At 38.1% G+C, this 24,120-nt stretch overlaps 1 protein-coding gene across 2 annotated transcripts in view; it reads right to left on the bottom strand.

The window, feature by feature from the left end:
- Positions 1-24,120, bottom strand: part of BICC1 (BicC family RNA binding protein 1) — a 298,849-nt gene that overhangs the window by 39,394 nt on the left and 235,335 nt on the right. For both annotated transcript variants that reach the window (XM_090278054.1, XM_090278052.1), the window contains exons 4-10: positions 11,520-11,599; positions 9,561-9,719; positions 7,354-7,407; positions 6,717-6,911; positions 6,246-6,497; positions 4,041-4,172; positions 1,782-1,968 (exon numbers count right to left, since the gene is read on the bottom strand). In XM_090278054.1, the coding sequence (XP_090134180.1) occupies positions 1,782-1,968; positions 4,041-4,172; positions 6,246-6,497; positions 6,717-6,911; positions 7,354-7,407; positions 9,561-9,719; positions 11,520-11,599 (1,059 nt within the window). The remainder of the gene's footprint in view (positions 1-1,781; positions 1,969-4,040; positions 4,173-6,245; positions 6,498-6,716; positions 6,912-7,353; positions 7,408-9,560; positions 9,720-11,519; positions 11,600-24,120) is intronic.

Below are 24,120 nucleotides of genomic sequence, written 5' to 3'. Positions count from 1 at the left end.
AACAGTATGGAATTACCTCAAAAGATTAAAAATGGAACTGCCTTTTGAACCAGCGACTCCACTACTAGGATTATACCCGAAGAATCTTGAAACACCAATTCAAAAGAACTTATGCACTCCTATGTTCATAGCAGCACTGTTTACAATAGCTAAGTGCTGGAAACAACCTAAGTGCCCATCTGTAGATGAGTGGATCAAAAAACTGTGGTACATTTACACAATGGAATACTATGTAGCAGAAAGAAAGAAGGAACTCCTACCATTTGCAACAATATGGATGGAACTAGAGAGAATTATGCTTAGTGAAATAAGCCAGGCAAAGAAAGAAAAATACCATATGATATCACCTAATACAGGAAACTAAAGAACAACACAAACAAAGGAACTAAATAGAACAAAGAGCAGAATAGAAGTCAATAGGGGGGAGGGGAGAGGGAGAGAAGGGGGATAAGTAAGGGAAGGGTTTAATTAAAGAGCCTGTATAAAAGACTCATGGACATAGACAACGGGGAGGGATATGATTGCGGGAGAGGGGGTGGGCTGGGTGGGGGAGAGAAATTGGGGGAAAAGGGGATAACTGTAATTGAAAAACCAAAATAAAAAAAAATAAAAAAAAAAAAATAAAGTAAAATGTGGATTTTTATACAAGTTTCCAGGAATACTTAAAGCATTAGGCATTACAGGATATGTATAGCCATGAAAACATTTTAAAACCTGAGTAATTATGAATCTCTGCTCACTTTTTTTTCCTCCCCAGTGCAGTAAGTACTCAATTCCTGCCAAGTCGTGTGACTGGCATTTCCAGAGGCATTGCTGTGTTAGTCTGACTGTTCAGGCCTTCAGTGGGAAGGACAACTTTTACAAGCAGAAAGAAAGCCTGCCTTTACTGTAATGGTGCCTAAGTAAGGCTACTTGGCGTATTAATCATATTACTTAAACGTTATTTTATTTTTTTAAAGCTAGAATAACTATTAGGAAAAATTAAAGATTGCTAGAGTATATTTTTCCTGTCTCAAGTCAACACTGAATTGTACAGAATGATTAGCTAAGTTATTGCATTAACTTTTTATATAAAGGTTACTGAGAAAATGTACAAGAAAGTAGGGAACCTAGGATAATTTCACAGGGCAACTAACTTCAGCCTGTAAGCTGAGGATCTGTAATGAAGCCACAAAGATTCCCACTACTAAGAAGGGGCTCACTCTCTTACCTTCAAGAACTAAAGACTGAGGTGATGATGTCCTTTCATCTTCCTATTCCGTCTGCTCCCTTGGTGGCCCCAGGCTAGGTTTCCTTTGTGTCTCAGGAAGAAGCAGGGCTAATCACTAGGATCAGGGGTTCTGTTTGTTTTCACCTCCCCCTTCGCACACGCCTCACATAGATTTGCAATTACTTTTCGAAACATAAACCAGATAATCTGTAACTCTAGGGACTGATGGCAATATTGCAAATGCCAGAGAGAACAGACACATAAATTACAGTCAGCCTGCTGACTTCACTCTCAATGGCATTCTTAATTTAGGAGAATGAACACAGCCGAAAATAAAACAGTCAGACATTGATTATTTATGCCAAAATAAGAAGAATCTGGGAAACAAATCACAGAGTCTAACGGAAAACCAAAATGGATTGATTAGAGTTTTGTTGCTTTTCCCCTGACCTGAGGGCCTGAAGAGGGAAAAACGTAGCCTTTAAAATGTAGTCCCACACTGAAGGAAGACAGGGCACTGAGTAGGCAATCCCCCAGTGACTATGAAGTGCTATAATAATAAATGTTATACCTAGTCCAGTGAGTCCGAGGCCAGCTGAGGCTAAGATATCCAGGCTGGGACATGCCAGGCCGGCAGGGCAGGATGCTGGGGAAGGACTGGTTGCTATGGTAACCCCACTGCTTTCAAGTCCGAGGAGACATTTCCTTGCTTCATACATATTTAAGGCATTTCGTTCAACACTTTTCACAATTACAGACTATGAAAACACACAATGGGAAAGAAAAAAAGGTGACATGCAAGTAGTCTACAATGAATTGGGGAGGTGAGTGAGAAATGAATACGGTAATAAAAATTCCACTTAGGGAATTTATTAATGCCGCTTTAAAGCCAATGCAAATAATAACAACTTACTAGGGTTTCCTCCTTTCGGTAAAACCATAAAATGCTAGTTACCATTTATCAGGTGTTCCTGTATTCCAAGCACAGTGATGGAAGCTACACATATATTCCAATTCCCACCAAAACCTTATGGTGGGGTGGAAATTATTATTCATACTCAGTGAGGAGAAGGGACTTCCCCAACGTCACAGCACAGCTGTGGGGGCAGCCAGCAGATTAGAAAGTGGGCCATCTCTAGAGCCCATTCCTGCTTACATCCTCTTGTCTTTACATTAAAGCTTTCTCCCCTTTTATCTCATTTATACAGAACAAATCAAACTTGTGTCCCTACAGTATAAATACTGCATAATAACAGTCACTTACATTTGACATTTATGGTCTACTAGTTAACTAATAGACCGTGAGGTACCACTATTCCTCACTGACGACATATCTATGGCAAAGCTTATAGTCAAATAAATTCCTAAACGATAAATCTTTTTTATCAATGAACTCATCTAGAAAATTAGAAATGTGAACCCCAGGGGAAAGCCTCCAATGAACAATAAAGAAAATTTGTGGCTGAGAAGGCAGTTAAAGCAGTAGTGAGTGTGGGGGCCAGCAAGGCATAACTAAGTGGCCCTGAGATGCTGCAAGGCTTCGAGCTCTCACTTACAATCTATTTTCCCCTGACTTCTGCTCATTTCTTACTGACCTCTAGGAAGTCTTCTTGTGTCTGTCCATCTTACATGCACAAGTCCTCAAAAGTCTATTCACCTTTATCTTTTAGTCCTGGTACCTCAGGTGACTCGAAGTCAACTCATGTTAGTCAAGCATGCATGAAGCTTCACAATACATACAATTAATGCCCTAGTCTCTAACTTTAAACTCATCGTATCAAGTTTGCTTAGAATCAATGCTATCTTTTCATTTAAAGTTTTTTTTTGAAGAAGGTATGAGTTTGTCTTAAGCTGAACACTGAATGCCACATTATTTACATATATACAAAATTGTATCTAATATATATTATGCACATACCATTATGCATATTTGATAAAACTCACAGCTTAGAAATTTAAAAAAGAAAGGCATGACTCTTTGGTGTTTTACCTACTATAACAAAAATATGCATAAATGTTATCACTGAATACATGCTATTATGCAACTTGAGTTCGTTAGTTTATTCAACACAATTCTTATCCTTCAACTTCTAGTACAGGTCTCTTCAGAGTGTATAACTAGAAGCAGAATTGCTGGGGGTAGGGTATCATTCTGTTTTGTGTGATTAGATGGTCACAAATTGTCTTCAAAGTGATTGTGCCAGTTTACACAATATTAATATCAGATCATTTCTGTTTCCTCCTTTCTCACTAGCACTCAATATCACTGGAGTTTTCTCATTTAATTTTTACTGTACATGTGATTACTGAAATTTTGCAACAACTTAAAGGAAAGGTCCCTAGAAGGCTGAACTGGGTATAATTCATTACTAAAACATTTATTATTAAAGAGAATGGGCACTTATTCTTTAAATCTCCAGGGCTAGCACAGTGGCTCATAAATAGTATGTACAGTGAATATTTTTTAGAATTGTATTGATATGTACACATACAATATTTAGCCTCATCAACTACCTGCAGCTTAGTAATGCTTAAAGTTATCAGCTTGCAAATTAATTTTAAAAGATTTTCTCTTTCCTTCTCATATATCTATTGAAAAATAATGGTCACTAAAAATGGACTCTAAAAAGCAACACAGATAAGAAAATGGTGATCAATAATGAATGTTGTTACAAGTTTATACTTGTATAAAATAACTAAATATGATATATAATGACATACATATTATATAGGATATTTAGTTCCATGAATGTGTAAATACACACTTATATGCAAATAAAAGAGAATGTTATATGACACGTGGTTCTCTGGATCCAGACTCTGAACCAACCTTGCTTGGCTGTTTTGGCTTTGGTTTTATACTAACGAAGACATCCAGCTGTTCCATCAACTGAGCAATAAATTGTGGATCGACTTCAATTTCTTCCTTCATATCAAACATCAACACAAGAGGAAGACAACCCTAGGAAATGTCACAAAAGAAAGTGTAGGAGGTCAAAAGTTACTCATTTAAATATCTAATACTTTAACATGCCTACAAATAATGCAGTATCTCAAAGATCTAAAGAATAAATCAAAGTATGAAAGCTAAATTTCAGACCTTCACATAACTCAGAGGGCTGTGTGAAAATAACGTGGAGTGGCAGAAGCTACTTTTTAGATGACAAAATTGTATGTGTCTTAAGTTTCTGGTTTGGCTCTGAATTTTTACTCATTTTCCACTTAGGAAAATTCCTCTATTCTATGACTTCCGTGGTTAGTGATGCCAGAAACTAGATTCTCAACCATATGGAGGGTACGTATCTTGCGCCTTTGCTCAAAGACTAAGTGGTGGCTCTTTATTGTCTCCTGAATGAAATCTGAACATGTATCAGCATTTAAAGATCTCCCCACTTTGGCCTGGCTTTCTTTGTGCAATTGCAGGTCTATATTCTTTCTACCTGTCAGCCCCCTCCCCAAGGCTAGACCAGCCTCTTCACTATCTTTTAAACAGAATTTCTACACTGGCATCCTTGCTAATTAGAGGGCTTCTTCACCAACCCAAAGCCTGTTTCTCTTCTGATGTAGCTCAAACTTTTTACCTCCACCCTCAAATTAATTGCTACTATGTGTATTGTCCCTTTCTATTAATTACCACACTAGCACCGCAGGGTTCGGTGCTTGTTTTTCCCTCTGATGCTTTTTCTTCCTGGCCCCCAGTCTAGTGAGTATAAAAGCCACATCACATACACTTTCTGCTGCACAGGATACTCAGTGCTAGCCTAATGACTCAATGGTTTTGTACGTAAGTATCAGGAGAAGGTATCATGAAACATAGTAGAATTAAAATGAAATTACTATGTTTCATTTCTCTTGTGGATAGAAGTGATTTTTATAAGGACACGGCTATAAAAAAGGTGACAGTATTTAAAATATAGGTTAAATCCTTTTACTTTATCCCTCTCTCTCTTACTTCTTTTAATATTGTGCAATAATATGTTTCCTTGGACACCTGTATTTTTGGCAGATATAGCCACAATATGAAAAAGTTCACTGAACACAAAATAATACCTAAAGAATTTGAAAAGCAGGAAAAAAATATGAAGGGTAAGCATAATATTCTTTGGGTATGAAGATGTTATGTGATTAGTAGTATATTAAAAACAGCTTGATAATGTAACTTTGGCTAAAAATATTTCACAAAAAATAAATTTCATAAAATTATGTATTATAGTCTTTAATGATTAAAGCATGTTCTCATTTGTCAAAGAAATGGAGTCAACCATACAAAATTGGATCTTCTAAAAGTTTCTCAAAAACAAATTCTGCAAGTTAATAATAGCAAAGGCCATGCCTGAAGCTTACTGATTCAAATGTCACTAAAGGTCAAGTTCTAAACAGAAGAATACTACAGTGTTTTTAATAAAAATATTTGTTAGTCCACATTATGTCAGTTCATTTGGTAACTATGTATCAACCTTCACACTGGGTTTTTAAATGAATACAGAAAGGACAAATATATTGCAAATTATAAGTTGGAAGCAGTACTGAATTATAAAACTGTTATTTTTCTTCAATGCATGACATTAAAATTCACAGCTCCAAGAGCATTTTAAAAATTATATCAGAGACTTATGAAATATCCAAACATTTCATGCTTCTAAAATTTGTTTTTGAGGGTAATATTTAAAATGTATTTTTACTTTCCTGTTTAAATAGAAGGCTTTCTTTGTCAAATGAAAACTGCAAACCAGCATAGGTCATATGAAAATGATCACCTTCCTCAAAATACAATTATTTCATTTGAACCTCTTCTGTGCTTAGTCTAAGTTTTAAAAAAGAAAAGTACTACAAGGAAATTTCTCACCTATGTAATGAAATTCAACCTTTGAGGCACTATCTGCCTTATTTTTTTATTTCCTTTCACTAAGAAACTTCTTTGACTAGGTTTCCAAGGTGCTTTCAGAAATACCACATTATTAAGGTGCGTGCAGCAATATTAACTGTACCCAAAGAGGTAAAAGAATAATTGTAACACTAATTTCACTAAACCTACCATGAGATATTGCCTTGCGAGACAGACAGACTCGATGGTGCCCTGGAGGTAGACGGTGGATTTCTTTTGCGGATTACTAGGGTCAGGAAAGTGGATCTGAGCACCTGTTCTCTGCATGATATGTTTGATGTTACTTCCATTTCGACCCATCATAAAGAGATGATGTTGAGCTGCGATATCTAGCTGTGTGCTCACAGGAATGGCAGATGCCAAGCTCCCTGCAAGATGCTCCAACAGCATGGCCGTCCCTTCCTAGGAGAACATGTGGGAGAGAAATAGTCATCTGATGTAACTGTCCACATGCAGGGAAAGAGTCTAGTGCACGTCTAGCAGCTACAGAGAAACACATTCTATAAACCAGAATGTCATGCAAGAGAAAATTCTGGAAAACAAACAAGTCTGAAAGCCTTTAAAAATAAAATTTGAATAATGTGTGCCCTTACAATGGCCGACATTATCTCAATGACGTACCTTCACAGCACTAGTGTTATTCTGAGACCCTCGTACTATGACAGTAGCACCATACATTCGGGAACGCTGTTTAAATGACACTGAAATGTTGTACGTTTGGGATATGTGCTGAATGGAGGGGGAATTAGGATCGGGAACTGGTTGAAGAATTCCAGCAATCGGTAACTCGAACATCAGCACCAAAGGAAGCAGCTCCTAAAATGAAATTACAAAAACCCAAAGCAAATAGTTAAATTATCATACATTTAGAAATATGTATAATTCATTCATTCGTTTCTGAAGGTGGAATTTTGAAACATAAATTGCTTTCATGATAATGACATTAGCTTGGATAGAAGATATAAAATGTCTTAAATGAAGAAAGCCTTTTATGAAACCTGGAAGTTGGTTACTTCAACTGCCTGTGGCATTTTCCTCAAGACTCTGATTTCAAAATCATCAGAGAAACTGAGTCAGGTAAAATTCAGCATGTTTCTAAGATACATCTTTAATACATTAAACCAACAGCTGTCATTACGTCCTACCTACTGAACACATGGTTTTATTATAAATTGATACATTATGATATTTTTAATACTCTATAATGAAAATATTGCTAACAGGGGTTTACAGTAGTATTAAAGTAATAAATAATTACCCGAATTCTAACTCGGGCAGACTCTACTCCTGCCGGTTGTCCTGCGATAGAAACCTGCAAAGATGAGGAAATACGGAGTCAGACTTATTAAACCCACATCTGCTTTTCAAGTGTACCTACATCCTTGCTACTCAAAGTGTCATCCAGGAAAAAATAGCATTGGCATTATCTGGGAGCTTGTTAACCCAGCAATCCCATTTCTAGAACTATATCCTAAGAAACTCAAAACACTAATTCAAAAGAATATATCCGCCCCTGTGTTTACAGCAGCACTATTTACAATAGCCAAGTGCTGGAAACAGCCCAAGTGCCCATCAGTGGATGAGTGGATAAAAAACTGTGGGACATTTACACAATGGAGTGCTACTCAGTCAGAAAGAAAGTCTTTCCTTTTGTGATAGCATGGATGGACCTGGAGATTATTATCCTAAGTGAAATAAGCTGGTAAGAGAAAGACAAATACCATATGATCTCACTTTTATATGTGGGATCTAATAAACAAAATAAATGAACAAAATAGAAAGAGGCATGGATACATGGAATAGACTGACAGCTGTCATAGGGGAGATTGGTGGGGGAACTGAAGGGATGAAAGAAGGTGAAGGGATTAAAAAAAAACATATATGCATAACATAGAGATGCAGACAACAATGTGGTGACAGCCAGAGGGAAAGAGGGTGGGAGGTAGGTGGAGGTGGGCAAAGGAGGAGGAATGGGGACAGGAAGAGGCTGTGCTTGGGGCAACAGGCGCACAATATGGTCTGCAGATGATGATTTATTGCATTGTACAATTGAAACCGTATGGTTTTATGAACCAATGCCACACCAATCAATTCAATTATTTTAAAAAAAGGATCTCAGGCACCACACCAGATCTGCTGAATCAGAATTTGCATTTTAATGATCTTCTCAGTTAATTTGTGTCAGTTGATCTACATCACCCCCTGGACTTATCTGAAACCTCACAGCTGCCATGAGGCCATCCTGCCTCCTTTATAATTTCTCTTGTTCATTGCCTTTTCTCCCTTTTTAAAAAATTCCTTGCAGACTAGATGAATGTCAGTATGCAATAATACTGATACACTAGGTTCTCAAGATGCTAAACTACTTCTGTGCTAGCTGGTAAAAAATTGTTGCTGTAACACCCACCTCTTGCCCTCCTGGGATCCCTTGGACTTTTCCAGGATCCACCAACTGAAGAATTAATCTTGGCATTAGGCTAAGTGTGTGGGGACCCAGGACCCTGCTCTCAGAATGCATGCTTATGCCACACTAGTTGTCAGATATTTTGAATACTGTCCTTGCTTTTTACCATGGCTTTCGATCTACTTCCTCATGTATGTGCCCCACTGTTACATCAGTCCCCATTTATTCACCTCTGTGGCCAACACAGCTTCTAGGATCCTGATCAGCTTAGAAGAGAGAAAACTTCTAAATAACATGAATAGTATTATCTGTTCTTCAAGTATGTACTTAAAATGCTTTTATGTGGACAGGTGAGTTCCATTTGTTTCCAAACATAAGAACTAAGAAAAATGTGTATGAACTAAAGAGAGACATAATTTAGAAGTACTATTAGGTAGTTACAGAATAGTCACAGGGATGTAAAGTATAGCGGAGGGAATACAGTCAATAATATTCTAATAACCATGTGTGATGCCAGATGGGTGAGATTATCAAGGGGAACACTTGGTAAGTTATATAAATGTCTACTCAGGGGTTTGTACACCTGAAACTAATAGAGTAGTATATGTCACCTGTAATTCAAAAATAAAAGTTTGTGTTTTTTTTTCAAAAAACAGAAGTACATAATTCAATGTAAGGAAACTGAGTGTTCATGAATCACCTCTCAGAAGGAGAGGTGGTTTAGCCTGGAATGCTGCAGAGTCCCAGCATGAATGGGTGCTTGGACTAGGCAAGCCCCAGGTCCTTTCCTGATTCACGTGCTCTCCAGCCTTTCCGTAGGGGTGTGATTGTATGTTGCCATCACTTCCATCCCTCTCCGCTACCAACAAGTCACTTAAGAGATCAAGAATTGAAGGCTCACCCACAACTCATCCCTTTAAAGAAGCAGAGCACTTTCCATCTCCACTACATGACATCTCCGTGATTACATTTTTGCTCTCACCTCCCAAAAAAGACATGCATATGGAAAATTAAGGCTGTAAACTTTGTTACATACAAATTCATGTGAAAAGACAAAGCACCTGGTTGCTTTTTTCTGCTTGGTTATTCCTGTTGGAATCTGGAAAGTGGATGTGGCATCCTGTTTCTTCCATCACTTTTTTAATATTGTTGCCACCTTTGCCGATTACGTGAGAATGTTCTGTATGTGAAACATCCATCTTCAAGGTGACCCGATTGCTCTATGTGGAAATAATGTATTAATTCTTGATGCATGAAAAAAAGAAAGAACAGCTCCCTAAAATATTCCCCAAAGGGAATAGTATTAACAAAAAGTCAGCCATGGCAGGCTGTACAGATTTCTTAATAAAGTCATCTTACTCTATAAATGTTTGATTTCTATTCATTTCTCATTGGCTGTAAAAAAAAAAAAAAGAAATCCTTATTTTAAGACAAATTTGTCATATGATATAGAAAGATATAATCTTTACCAAGATAATTTTTGGAAAGTAATTTTTAAATAAAGTCAGCTACAATTATAAATAAATTACTTTTTTCCTTCAATATACATTATTCATGAAACAATTCAAGTAACTAAAAACAGATGGAAACACAATTACAAGAATGACTGTGTGTGCGTGTGTGTGTGCGCGCGCGCACCCGCTAATAGAACTGTAGAACTAAGATGACAGGCAACTAGAAATAAAAATGAATCTCAAACTGAATAAGTATTTACAAGCATTTTCACGACTTTGATATTATTGTATGTCAAACTTTACAAAGTACATCTATTATTGTCCCTGGTGGGAAGAAGAGATAACCAAGCATAAATCTCTAACAGTAAAATGGCTTAAGTAAAACAACACAAAGTATAAGATTAGTTATATTAAAGCAAAATGTAAACTTCTAAGACATAATGAAACATTATGGTCATATGGAATGCATGTATTTAATTTTGGGAAACTTAGTGTTATAAAGTCATAAAAACTGATATGAAATCTTTTCTCATTTATAAGATTGATATTAAAATTCATTAGTCCTTAAGAAGTAAAATTTAAAAGTCAAAATACAACCATATATAAAAATATCAATAGTTTTACATCTTCTGAATTCTTAAATTTTAAACCTACCCATTAAATACTTTGTTTTTTAAACTTAGTTCTTTTAGTTTAACCTTTGAAATACAGGAAGATATTCTTCTTTAGAGAAATTTCTAAAATAGTTAATAATTATAAAGTAAGTAACTTTTAAGAATATAAAACAAAAAAGAACAAGAAAAGAAAGAGGAAGAGATAAGAAATCATTTCAATGAAATGTCAGGTGGCAAAACACAGTGACTGGTTAAGAACCGGACAGCCTGGATTTAAATCCCACCTCCCCATTAATTAGTAATTGTATCCTGGTTAAATTCCCTAATATCTCTGTTCTAATTTAGTTATGAGAATTTTAAAATTAATATTTTAAAAGTGCTTAGCAAAGTGCCTGGCATGTAGTAAGTGATTTAAAGTGATTATTAAAATTAAATACAAATGAGTAGGCATTTTTAAATATTTAAATTTCCCTATCATCTCAATATATACTTGCAGAGAAAGACTGTACAAGAGAAAGGGTCAGATTTCATGCCATCACACACAGAACTATACAGGTCATTTCAGTTTTCTACTGGTATCATAAAGGCCAATGTGCTAATTCTTACAATTTTTCATTACTTGTCCTATATAAATCAGGATCAATATATATTTCTGAAGATGGCATATACATACATACATACATACACACATACACATGTATATGTATACATTTATACATACATATATGTGTGTATATAAATGTAGATAATATTATTCAATTAACCAGTATGAGAGAACCTATTCAGATTTTAAACAGAACTTTACACCCATTGTAGAATCACATGTGCTTATTTTAAAACCCACCATTACTTTCTCTGGTTTTTCTTCTCCAAATGGTTCTTTCATAACAGCATGAAGTGGCCCTTGAAGAGGCAAGGTTCTGACCTCTGAGTGTCCTTAACATTCACTTACTTTTGTGTCTAAGACAGACATGATCATTTCCTTGGCTTCCTTAACATCTTCTTTCTTTCCAGAAACCTTAATGTGGGGATCTATAAGAAATCAAAGACAAACAGCTCATATGAAACCTCTAAACTCTATTTTAAAACTGATGTTACAATATAAGAAAAGAGATTCTATAATAAATTCAATATTTGATTCATTCTAAGTGTGTTATCACTGTAATAAAGACAAGGGTACAAAAAATATCCAAACTGTGCATTCATCTACAGTGTTTTTCCTTCTTAAACTGATTAAACCATTGACTTTAAACTTAATTGAAAAATAAGTATGTCATGTAATTATCTTTTAAACAAGTGAGGAGTCTACAAATTCCACTTATTAACTGATCTTTTGCTACATTCTAGGCTCTGTCCTAACACTTTAAGTGCATTAATTCATTTAATCTACACCAGAGCTTTCTTTGTGTGGTTTTTTACAGAGGAAGGTACTGTTAATAGGGAAAAAAAGACTTAATCTTCATTCAGATATATTTAATATTTATTAAAAATTAGCATTAAGTGACTAATACAAGGTCTCTCTGGAAAAACTCCAGCCATTGTTAACATAACAAGAACAGTCTGTGCGACATCGATATAACCTGGCAGCCAAGGACAGTGGACTGGAATGCACGTATGTGAACAATGACGACTTCACTGTTCTAGTCAGTGTGGGTGGTAGATGCCGTTGAGTGAGCATGTGTACTGTGCAGCCATTGCATTCAAAATGACTGAATAGAGCAACAAATCTGCATCAGATTTTGTGTTAAGCTTGAACGTTCCTCCACAGAAACTTCAGATGATTCAGAAGGCTTTCAGGGACAGTGCAATGAGTGTAGCGCAAATAAAAGTGTAGCACAAACCCTTCAAAGATGGTCAAGAATCTGTTGAAAGAGATCCATGTTCTGGAAGGCCTGCAGCAAGCAGAACACCTGAGAGTGTTGAGCATGTACAGGCTGAAATCAGCAAAGATCAGTGACTGACAGTGTGAGAACTAGAAGCTGACCTGGGGATTCCAAAAGCTATTGTGTCTGAGATTTTGACACAGGATCTTGGCATGAAACGTGACATGGCAAAATTCATTCTGCAGCTTCTGCTACCAGAGCAGAAGGAACATTGTGCTGTAGTTGCTAATGACTTGATTCAAACCACTACCAGTGAACCAGATTTCCTCAAGAAGGTCATAACGGGAAATAAATCGTGGCTCTGTGGTTATGATCCAGAAACAAAGGCCCAGTCCTCCCAATGGGAGTCACCTGGTTCTCCATCCCTGAAGAAGGAGTGGCAAAGTGGCAGCAAGATCAAGACCACATTAATTGTGTTTTTTGATTGGGAAGGTGTTTTTCATTACAAGTATGTCCCTCCAGGCCAAAAAAATTAATAAGGAGTACTGTCTCAATGTTCTTTGTCAGTTGAGGGATGCGATACGACAAAAATGGCCTCACCTATGGGCAACTGGTGATTGGCAGCTTCATCGCAATGCAGCTGCTCATGCATCACACCTCACGCAGTTTTTTGGTGAGAGGTCAAATCACCAAGGTAAGTCAGCCCCCATACAGCCCATATTTGGCACACTCTGACTTCTGACTTTTCCCAAAACTAAAATCATCTTTGAAAGGGAAGAGATTTCAGACCATCCATGAGATTCAGGAAAATATGATGGAGCAGGTGATAGAGATTCCAACAAAGGATTTTGCAGAGTGTTTTGAACAGTGAAAGAAATGCTGAGAGAACTGTGTGAGGTCCCAAGGTGCCTACTTTGAAGGGGACTGAGGCGTCATTGTCCTAGGTATAGTGTTTCTTGTATCTTCTTCAATATATGTCTCTGTTTTTCATAGTATGTGGCTGGATACTTTCTGGATAGGCCCTTGGTTATATACGTTACACCTATTGGTATATAGGAAAGCATTTATTCATTCAGCATATATATTCTGAACCTCCACTCTGTACCAGTACATTATTCTAGGGGCTGGGGGATTTATCAGTTAAGAAAAAAGACCCCTTTCCACATGGAGTTTACAGTCTTCTGCAAGGAGACAAAATGAATCAAGTGAATAAATTATCTAGTATATTAGAACATAACTGCTGCAGGAAAAATACAAAAGGATCAGAAGTACTAGCTATGGGCCAGGGGTAGGGGCATTAGCCTCACTAACAAAGTGAGATGTGAGTAAAGGCGAAAAGGGAGGTGAAGCAGTTGGCCAAGCTGGAATCTTACACTTGAGGGAGATCAGAGCCAAAGCTCCAGGGTGGGGACATGGCTCTGCAGCTCTCTCTTCAGACAGGTTCTCTAGTTCCCCAGCAATCTGGGTGTTCTGTTGCCTCATAGGTCAGGCGGACAGAGACCATGACCTTTCCAGGAAAAGCCAAAAGTTTTCTACCATGAGCTTTAGTGATAAAGCTGAATAACAGAGATAATTCTTCATCATCGTCACAGTCATTAACGCCAATCCTCCTGACTGCCTACAACCCACTGTCCTCTCTGCTAAGTCCTTCATGTACTAAACTTCACGTCAGGCCAGGGGCGGCCTCAGAAAATGTTTGCTGAGCATCTTCCACAATGAACAAGCAATTCTGCCTGAGTCCTTCTAAACCATCAATTCTCTAGGAGAAAACATTAGAGTCACCTGGCAGGGATTTTAATCAAATTACACATACTGCCCTCATAGTGTGATTTACCTATCCCCACCCCACAGAGCATTAGAAAATCAAGATGGCATTAAGAGCAGGCCATATTCACAAGGTGCAACTGAGCTACTGAAGAGAGAGAATGATAGAGATAAGAGGGAGAGATAGAGACAGAGACAGAGATAGAGACAGAGATACAGAGATAAAGACAGAGACAGAGAGAGAGGCAGAGACAGAGGTAGAGATAGAAGAGAGAGAAAGGAAAGAAGAATAGGAGGGAGAAAACATTTTTTAAAGCTGCCCACTCTGAGGTCCAGGATGGAGCAATAGCTTCAGCGCTCAGGAATGCATCTGGCCTCCTGGGGAGACTTCCCAGCAGCTGTGCTTAGTTTGAGTCCCTGCCATCACCTCCAGCCCCCACTTTCTATCTCCCCAGACTGAGTCTCCTGGTGGCCACTCTAGGTCTTGGGCTCTTCTCCTTACCCTGTTCTTGATTCCCTTCTCTGACATTTGCCCTGTCAAAGAGGCATTATGAAGATCAAAGACCTTAAGATTGGTTAAAACTCTCAAACGTTTAAGTGTCAGGTATTATGTATGAGGCAAGGGGCTCACAAGGCCGATGAAACGAATGTCCAAACACCACAGGTTGGGAAGCCCCCACAGTAAGACTCGAGTTCACAGTGCTTGCTCCTTAATGCATCCTAATAGGGAGGAGTGTTCTCCGTTAAGACTCTCCACCAACTTTAACATCCTTATGAAAACAAACAAAGCACTGTCTTCAATTCTTATTATGTCCATAATAGCTTCTCTAGGCAATATTTACCAAAAGAGCTGTCTGCATTCAAATTTTTGGTCTCAACTATCTTCAGCTTCAATGTGAACAGGCTGACTGGGATGTTCATCTCTACTGAAAATGCTCATTCCTACAGGACTAAAATGGGGTGTTTCTCAAAACATGCCTGCTCATCAGAGTTGTAACCTGCTAAAACACCTATTGTTCCTGGGTCTCCAGGACCCATCAATCAGTGTTTTGTTCATTTCCCAAGTGATCTTTACATCAAGTATAGGACACAGAAAATTAAACCACATGAAAAATGTAACTGTAGTCTCTTACATACAGGCCAAATACATGTAACATCAAATGCAAGCTAGGCCCCTCAACCCAGAGCGCCAGAGCCAGGAAGAGGCACCCACATAACATCTGGCTGTGAAAATCAGTGGGGATTCTGTCCACCAAGGAGAGATGGGTATCTGCTAGACTGGGTGGAAAAGGTGAAGGGATTAAGTAAAAAAAGAAAAACTCATAGACACAGACAACAGTATAGTGATACCAGAGGGAAAAGGGAGTAGGGGGAGGTAGAAAAAGTAAAGGGGAGATAAATAATGATGAAAGGCGACCTGACTTGGGCTGGTGAACACACAATACAATCTACAGGTGGTGTATTATAGCATTGTGCACCTGAAAGCTATATAATTTTATTAAGCGATGTCACCCTAATAAATTCAATTTAAAAAAATTTTAATAAAAAATTTTTTTTTAATTCAAAGTGAAAGAGCACCATCTAGTGACCAAAATTTTAAATTATCAAAAGCTACAAATAGAGATGCAGACAAAACATAGTCACCAACATGGAACATACAACTGTCTCCAGGACCCAAAACAGCACTTGTTTGGAAAATGGTTCTTTAAATAATCAAGTCTCATAAACACAGAGAAAAACAAACAACAAAATTCTGGTTTAGATTCCAAAGCGCCTAGTAGTAGTGTATTTTTCATTCCCCCTTTTGCCCTTGCTTACAAGATATCTACAAGATGTAAACTCTTATTCCAGGCTGAGCTTAATGTGCTCATTTCAAGACATAAAATACAGCTCTATGCTTTCTGAGTGTTACAGCTTACAGTTCAAATATGTCCATGTGATACCACAAGGGACTAAGGTTTCATTCAGACCCATTCTGGAAAGTCAAAGTATTAACCATATGAATAAACATAAAAACAAGGAAAATGTCATCTGTGGAGCCTGTTGGCAGATGATAGAGAGATAGGCAATAAGTGTATAGTCTCCCCATCCCTAAAATTAATTGCTTTGAAAGACAACTCCAATTTGGGCATGGAAGTTTTGAGACATTTGCTCTAAAAATAATATTAATTGCTTTATAATCAACCCTCACACTCCCTGAATACAGGGATAGTTCTGTAACTTCCACAGTGCCAAAGAAGCAACATATACCCAGTAGACTGCTGGTGAATGGACTGACAGCTCCCCTATTTGGGAAGATGGAAATCTGCGGGAAGAGGCTAGACCTCATGTCCAAGGTGACCATAGATCCTGCACTTCCCCAAACAGTCTTGGCTGCAAATATTCTGATCTTATTACCTCTATAAAAATACATAGAACTTTCAGATATTCATCTACATTTTTAAATTCCTATCCTATCAATCTGCTCACATCTCTATGGGAGAGAGGAACACCAGCCAGTGACCCAACCTTCACTGGGTGATAAGGACCTGGGTATGGACAGGGGTACGAAATGGGTACTGTTTATGTGTATACTCAAAAAAGCTAAACCTGTGTGCAGAAAGGTTTTTATCATTACCATGTATTCATAAGGATTTGATAAGGCAATACTTGTTTTCATAAAAGCACATGCTAAAAACCATATTTTCAGTAAAAATAGTTGGGATGTTTACATGAACTTAAGTGAAATTTTAGTTATGGTTATAAAAGATTATCTCTTGGCACCTTGGTTTCTACTGTGTCTAATTTCCCATCCTTAGACACATTCCCATTCCTGGAAATACCAATAAATATTTTATTGCCTCTTTTTCCTCTCCTCCGGCTTAGATCTCCTTCTCATTTCATTCCTTTGCCACAGCAAAATCTACAGAAAATGCTCCTGTCAGCCATTTCACTGTATTTACTACTCTGTACAAAGTAATGTCCTATTGACACATGATGAAGTTAAGCCATCAGTTTGACCCGCGATCTGTTTGTAGCTACTTTCCTGTCTCCAAGATTGAGTGCTGTTGAGCGAAAGAGTCAACCCGCAAAAATTCAAAGTAATGCTTTCGTTCTCAGCATGTTCTCTTGGAGAGGGAAAACAACAGCAAATTCTTTGTCTGACTAACCCAACTCCTCCCACCCACAATGCCCACAAATAAAAGAGGTCATCTTAGAGTTGCACTTTTGTTTATGGGGAAAAGTGCCTGAAATCAAGATGGTTTGGGTACATTTCATGCATATAAACAAAACTGTCAAACTGGGCTTTAATCCAGAATTCACTTTCTCCTGGCTTGGAGCTCTTTTCACTTTTATTTCAAGTTCCTCCTAACTAGTCTTAGACATTAAAACTATCTAACCAAGAAGGACATGGCTGGGGCTGGGTCCATCAACACTGTTGGGAGCAGTCAGTGCTCACGGGCAGAGAGCTACCTCCAACCTCCACTGAAATCCCTGCAACCACTCTGAATACATCGACAGTGGCAAGCAGTTCCAAAGCAGAAATGGCCAGTTTTTTATATAAGAAAGACTGTGGCTCTAGGGTAAGTCTCAGAAAAAGCCCCAGACATGTCAAGGGCACAGGTTGACTTGGATCACATAGGGAAATGCTACAAAAAGCCAGCCACAGACTGTAGTAAGTTTTAATGACTTTGACTCTGGAAAAGGCTACAGATTCCCTTCATGTTGTAGGGAAAATATGTAGGTTCCCCAGTTACAGTAACAAGGTCTGAATGCCAATTAAGCCATAAAGAAGCTCTGTTACCATTGGAAACTTGTTGAATCTCTGGAGTATAATTTCTTAAAAAAAAAAAGAAAAGAGGAAGTTTAGTCAAATAATTGTTATACTTTCTTATAAATCTGAACTTCTTTAACATAAGGCAGTACTTACTCTAAGTTTCTTAAATAAAACTAACATGATAAACAACTTTATTTTCCAATTTTTGGGTATCTCATGATAAATAGCTCACCAAAGAGATCACAGTCTAAAATGTTTCCAAGAACCTTAAACTGCATGCAGTAAGCACAAATGTGTCTGAAACAGCAAGCTGGCTCTGAGCAGAGGAAGATTCACCTCTGAACCCTGGTGACGGACCCCACCGCTGACTTCAGAGATGGCGGCATGGGTTGTCCTTCTATTTTGCACGCTACAAGAATGGGCAATTTTTTTATCAAAGTAGATGAAATCCAGGGTTTATCCCACTGGGATTTCCTGAATAATATGCCTGCAGGCCCAAAACAAATGCAGCAGCAATCCTGTCCAGAGATGCGGTTCTACTTCAAACCCCATTTGAGCCATGGCGCACCTCACAGCTGATAGCATGCAGTACGCTTTTCCTTTAGGCTGGCAAGTCATTTTGCTGGTCAGCAAAAGTGAATTCAATTCACAGTCAACTGGCCATATTTTCCTGTGGGAAAAAAAAAGTTTTCCTCTGACCTCGTAAGAAATAGACTGTCCTTTATAAATAACAACAACAAAAGTTACACAGGTCAAATAACAGACCAATATCACATTTTGTAAGGGAAGATATATACTTTATCAAGAGACAGAGAAAACCTGAACTGACTCGTTAAACGTACTGGAAATGATTTTAAAAGAACGAAACAGAATGGCAGAAAGCCACTATACTTTCAGCTTATTTTATAAGCCAGTAAGTAATATAGAATCCAGACTCTTTCTGGAGTGCTGTTTGACAACAAGAATTCAAATAAACTGAATTAGAATAAAAGGGCGAGGTGGCAAAAGAGCACAAACTAGACACAGTTAAGGCAGGATGTTGGTGAGTAGACATAGCACATGTGGTATTACAACTGGGCTCAGGAACAAACAAGTCCACCTGCTGCAGGCATTCCCTACACAACTATGTTGCTCTAAGATCAGGCATTAAATCATCCTTATTTACCTTGTATTAAAACCAAAAATGTTCATCTCTTTACTAGCTAACTAAAAGAGAAAGGAAAGGGAAAATAGAGAAATGCAAAAGCAAATGTATTTTAAATTAAAAACCCTACTTTTCAAGAGAAAAAAAAATATTTCCATAGGTACCAACAATCAGTTTACATACCATAATGTCCCAAGACAAATTCCTATAAAATTCCATTTGGCAGAATGAAACTTAGTACCCAACAGAAAAAGAGCATGTTTCACATGACAGCGGCAGGAGTACAAGAGCAGATAGAAAGATAGAAAGTATGGCAAGTTCCTCGAGGTGTTTTTCTGTTTACCTATTTGGCAGTGATTGGAGGTGAGCTCCCCACCACTGTGGTAATCAATGCCTCAGGCAAGTTCTTGCTGCATGAAAGGAAGGGGTGTGTTCACATACGGAGAAGGAGCCTGTGGATACCTTTATCAATTAGGTAGAATACCAGCTTGGGAAAATTCAAAGCTAGCTAGAGGATATACAAGAGCTTTTGCTGATGGAATACCAGCATGTCCAACACAATCAAAAATAAAAGAGTTCAAAATACAATGATGATAAGCTATGATGATGGTTCTCTGCTGATGTTTCAACTTTAGGAGGAAAGGAAGCATGACAGGGAAGAGACAAACTGGCACGTGCCTCTTCTCTGAAGATTCCTTATGTGCCTTATCAAAGGTGCTTATTTCATCAGAAACAGAGTTAAAGGAACTCAGTAAAAACTTAGAAATAATCTCAAAGCACCAAATGCAAACAAAGTAATAGGCAAACTCAAGGCATAACAGATGAAATAATCAAGAACAGATGTATTTAAGGAGTGTGAGAATTGGAAAAAGGATAACTACCTTATCATATAAACCACCTTATCTTAAGCAGTGTAAACTAAATTCCAAGCCTAACCACAGAGTGGCTGTTCAGGTAGAAGGGAGGCAGAAAAAATCCAAAGCACAAGAGAAATGGAGCATGGGGGGTGGAAAGGGTGGAAACAAAGTTAAAAAAACAAAGCCAAACTCAATCAGTTTCTTAAAGCCTTTGGCGTCCAAGCTCTATAGTCCAGAGATAAGGAAGAGGATTCTGGGAAGGGGGAGGAAGGAAAACTCTGTGCCAGGAGGAAATCTGAAATAATTGAACGGTTTGTTTATAACCATCCTACATAAAGCATGGGCAGTGCCAGGTTACTGCAAGGGAGCGTGTTCACATATGCATGAGCTACAGATGGACAACTCTTGTGACAGTGGGAACAAAGCCCAAGCCACACAGCAGGACGAAAGCAGTCATGTACAGACCCAGGATGAGTTAGGAGCATGTACACAAGAGCTGACCTGGACACAGGCCCCTGGAATGGAATCGGAGTCCCAAACCTACACACAGGGTCCGTCAAACCAAGGAGGGGGTACTGCCACCCGCTGGGATGGAGGCGCCTGCCAGGATCAAGCATCCTCAGGAAGCTCTGCTGAGATAACAGCACGTTATGCAAGAATTTCTAGGAGCCAGCAGTGACTAATCTCCCTCTTTTCTCTCCAAAGAATACTGATGTTCACAGTGCGTAGGGCAGCTCCCAGTGGTACGCCTGTGGCCTCAACTCAAAGCGCTGTAATCTGTGGCCAGGGAAGACTGTCCCTTTTTACAAGAGCTGGGACTATTCAGGAAGTGTTGTAACACGCCACTGCTGGCTGCCATTACAGAAAACTACATGCATTTAAGTGTTCACGGACATTAGACAAGGAAAGTCCTGGAAATGAAGACTTGACCCAATCACACCACATACATGATCTCTTTGTTTTACTTCTGGCCTACTAAGAGAAGGCATTTCAAAACCAGAAATTCTGTCTTTTCAAGATATTTGAGGCACAATTAAGGGTGTACATAAGAAACAGTCAAACTCTTAGGAATTCAGTTCTAAAAATAACTTAGCAGCCTGAGACAAGCATTAAAATTTGCCCCCTTCCTCGTCTTCGTTGTACAGTTTCCAGATTGCACTGAAAGCAGTAATGAAGGGGGCCATCAAGCTCTAGGTGTTCAAGGTCGTTTCAGGAGCGTTGATAACTCAGAAGGTAGTCATTTTCACAAAAAAGTAAAAGTACCTATAGGAAAACAAGTCTTAAAGAAAATTACTTAGAAAATGTTTATCTGCTAATCCTTTCTTCTTACTCCTACTTTCTATGACTAGCTGAAAAGCTGGTCACAGTTGTTTTATGCAGCCACCTACCCTGAAAGCTATCACATCCCTGTCTCCAACAGTGTATTGTTTGTTTCACTCACACCTTTTTGCTGTTTCGAGTAAGTAGGAAACAAAGATCCTAATCTGTCAGTTCTAAGAATTTTATATCTTTGGGGGGGGGGGGGCGCGTAATTTAAATTATCAAATAACTTCAAAAACGGTTCTTTATTTTTCTTAATAAAAAATCTCTAAAGTTACCTTAAATTCTAACAATTTCTAAATCAGGATTCACCAAAGGTAACATTCCTGCTTAAGTATCTTAAAAAATAAAAAATCTGAGAGGTCAGTACAGTATTTTAAAACTAGCTTTTCTTCTGAGAGCAAGAAAGCAGGGCCTTCTCACCAAAAATCACAGAAATAAACATCACCTGATTAGGGTGACCAATTAGACCTGTCCTTTCTGACAAGAAATAAATAAAGCTATTTCTATACAAAGAGCTCCTATGAATCAAGGGGAAAACACACACACACACTCACTCACTCACATTATTCCATAAAAAAACAGGCAAAAGAGATGGACAAATAATTCAACAGGAAAATGGTCAATAAATATATAAACATGAATAAAGGTCAACCTTACTAATCGCTTTTTATTTATAAAATTGGGAAAGATTTTATTAAGTTACATATAAGGCTAATAAGGATATAATGAGACAAGCTAACATACTCTTGATGGAAATAAAAATAGGTGCAATTTGGAAATGTTATTGAAGAACCACAATATCATAATTTCATTTTAAAGATGCCCATTCATTCAGCAAAATGAAAAGGGAAACAACCAAGTAAATAGTGATTACTTCTAAGTTGTAGAGTCACAGAAAATTTTTATTTTATTTTATTGCTTCAAGCTCACCTGTATTTTCTACCAAGCAAAGTATACATTTATAATGTGGAAAAATACTCATACCTTTAAAGACTATCTGTATCTCTCAAGCCTGAGATCAACTTGCACAAATTACATCTTTATACTTCAAAATGAAAATGCATTTAAGTCAGAATGCCTTGTTTTCCAAGCACAATGTTTCAAGAATCCCCTTAAAAACTGAGACCTTTAAAAATGTTAATGATAATGACACAGTGAGTTCTCAATTAGGAAAATCCTTCTTTCTCATCTACAATTCTGTGGCAGGCTTTTGCCATGCAGTTTTTGAACTCTACTTTTTTATTTGTTGTGCCATCACTCTTAATGTTTTACCAGCATACTTTGGCTCTGGACACAGACTTCCCAGTGAAACAGGAGCAAAAACTCTATAATGATGGGGTAAGCTGCAGCTGAAAGACATGGTTGGAACAGAGTCCAAATAGTTGGTGAAGGCCATATGTTTATGGCCACCACTAACTACCGTACTCATGAAATTCTTTCAAACATGTATGGCCACATCCATTTCTTTCTACAGCAATTGCTCTCAAAATAAATGGAAACAAGAGCACTCCTGGCAGTGGGGGTACAGTGCTCTCTCTTGGAAGAATTCCAAAGTCCACCCAAGCAAGGATGGTTAGAAAGCATTATATATTATACATATCATTCTCTGGGTGTAATTAAACCACCCATGAACATAAGTAAGTAATAACCTTAAAGGATAATGTCCTCAAAACAAACAGTTTCACCAGGATCATGATAATAACCTTTTTGTCGTCTTGGCAGAGAAGTCCAAGACTTGAAAACAATACCAGACTAGGCTCCACTGGCCCCGCCCTCTATCAACTGGTGGGTGTGCACCTGTCCAAGAGGCTGCATCAGCATCTCCTGCGGCAGCTGCAGGGCTCCAGGGCTGCAGCTCCACTGAGCACCCTCCTGCTCAGGTCCCTTCTCACAGGGCTCCCCAAATGCTCTGTCCTCCCCTTACTCCTTTAGCCTCTGGGTGACAATGGTTTCCAGCTACTGTCAGATTTTATGCTTTATCATCTATTAATAACTATCTGCTCATTTCTTTACCCTATCTACTATACATAGCTCCTTCTTTAGAGTTGGTTTGAATCTTTTGGAGTTAATTCCATTTTCTGTCAATCCAAGACTGATATAACACCTTTCCCACCAATTCTTTTTGTTCTTGTGATGAAAAAGTGTGTGCATGGCTGGGGTGACGAAGTGGAGAACCCCAGATTCAGTATTTGTGCTGTCTTTTCTCCACAAAAGCACTAATTTTTAGGGAATGGACTCCATGCCTTATATAGGTTAACGATAATATTCCTCAAATCTTCGCAGTTTTTTGAAAAGATGTCTTCTTATTGTTCAACACAAGTCAATTTCACAACTATAGTAGAGAACTGTAATGCAGTTTTCTCTTTATTTTCTCTCCTCTCTCCCTCCTTCTTCCCTTTCTCCTCTCCCCTTCTCCCTCTCCCTTTCTCTCTATCTCTCTGCAGACCATGGAAACTCATTTTCATCATATTCTGGTACATTACTGGAAGTATCTTGGCACTTTCAGATGTTCCCTGATAAATGTGTTGCAATGTTTATAGGACCTTTGAGAAATATGTGCACATTCAGCAGCATATTTAAGCTTCTTTAATATTTTCTTGGCTTTCATACAACTTTTACCTCTAAAGGCATTTGTTTGTATATTCCACCCAAAAAACCCACTGTTTTAACAAACACACAAACATCTGTTTTTACGCCAACTTCAAATCTACAAAGTGGGATTTTTGAAAATCCCCACATCATTCTAAAGTCAGAGTTACTTAGTGGGATGGGGGGAGTCTACGGATCATCTTTGTGGAGTCTGTGAACCAGCCTATAATTGCTTTCAAAGACTGTGTACATGAGTACTGGTACAATTTTCTGAATCGATCTCCATATTCAAAAAA

This window comes from Furipterus horrens, unplaced genomic scaffold (genome assembly GCF_987537825.1).
Source record: "Furipterus horrens unplaced genomic scaffold, mFurHor1.1.pri manual_scaffold_5, whole genome shotgun sequence".
Lineage (NCBI taxonomy): Eukaryota > Metazoa > Chordata > Mammalia > Chiroptera > Furipteridae > Furipterus > Furipterus horrens.
This window is presented reverse-complemented; position numbering and strand designations above follow the sequence as displayed.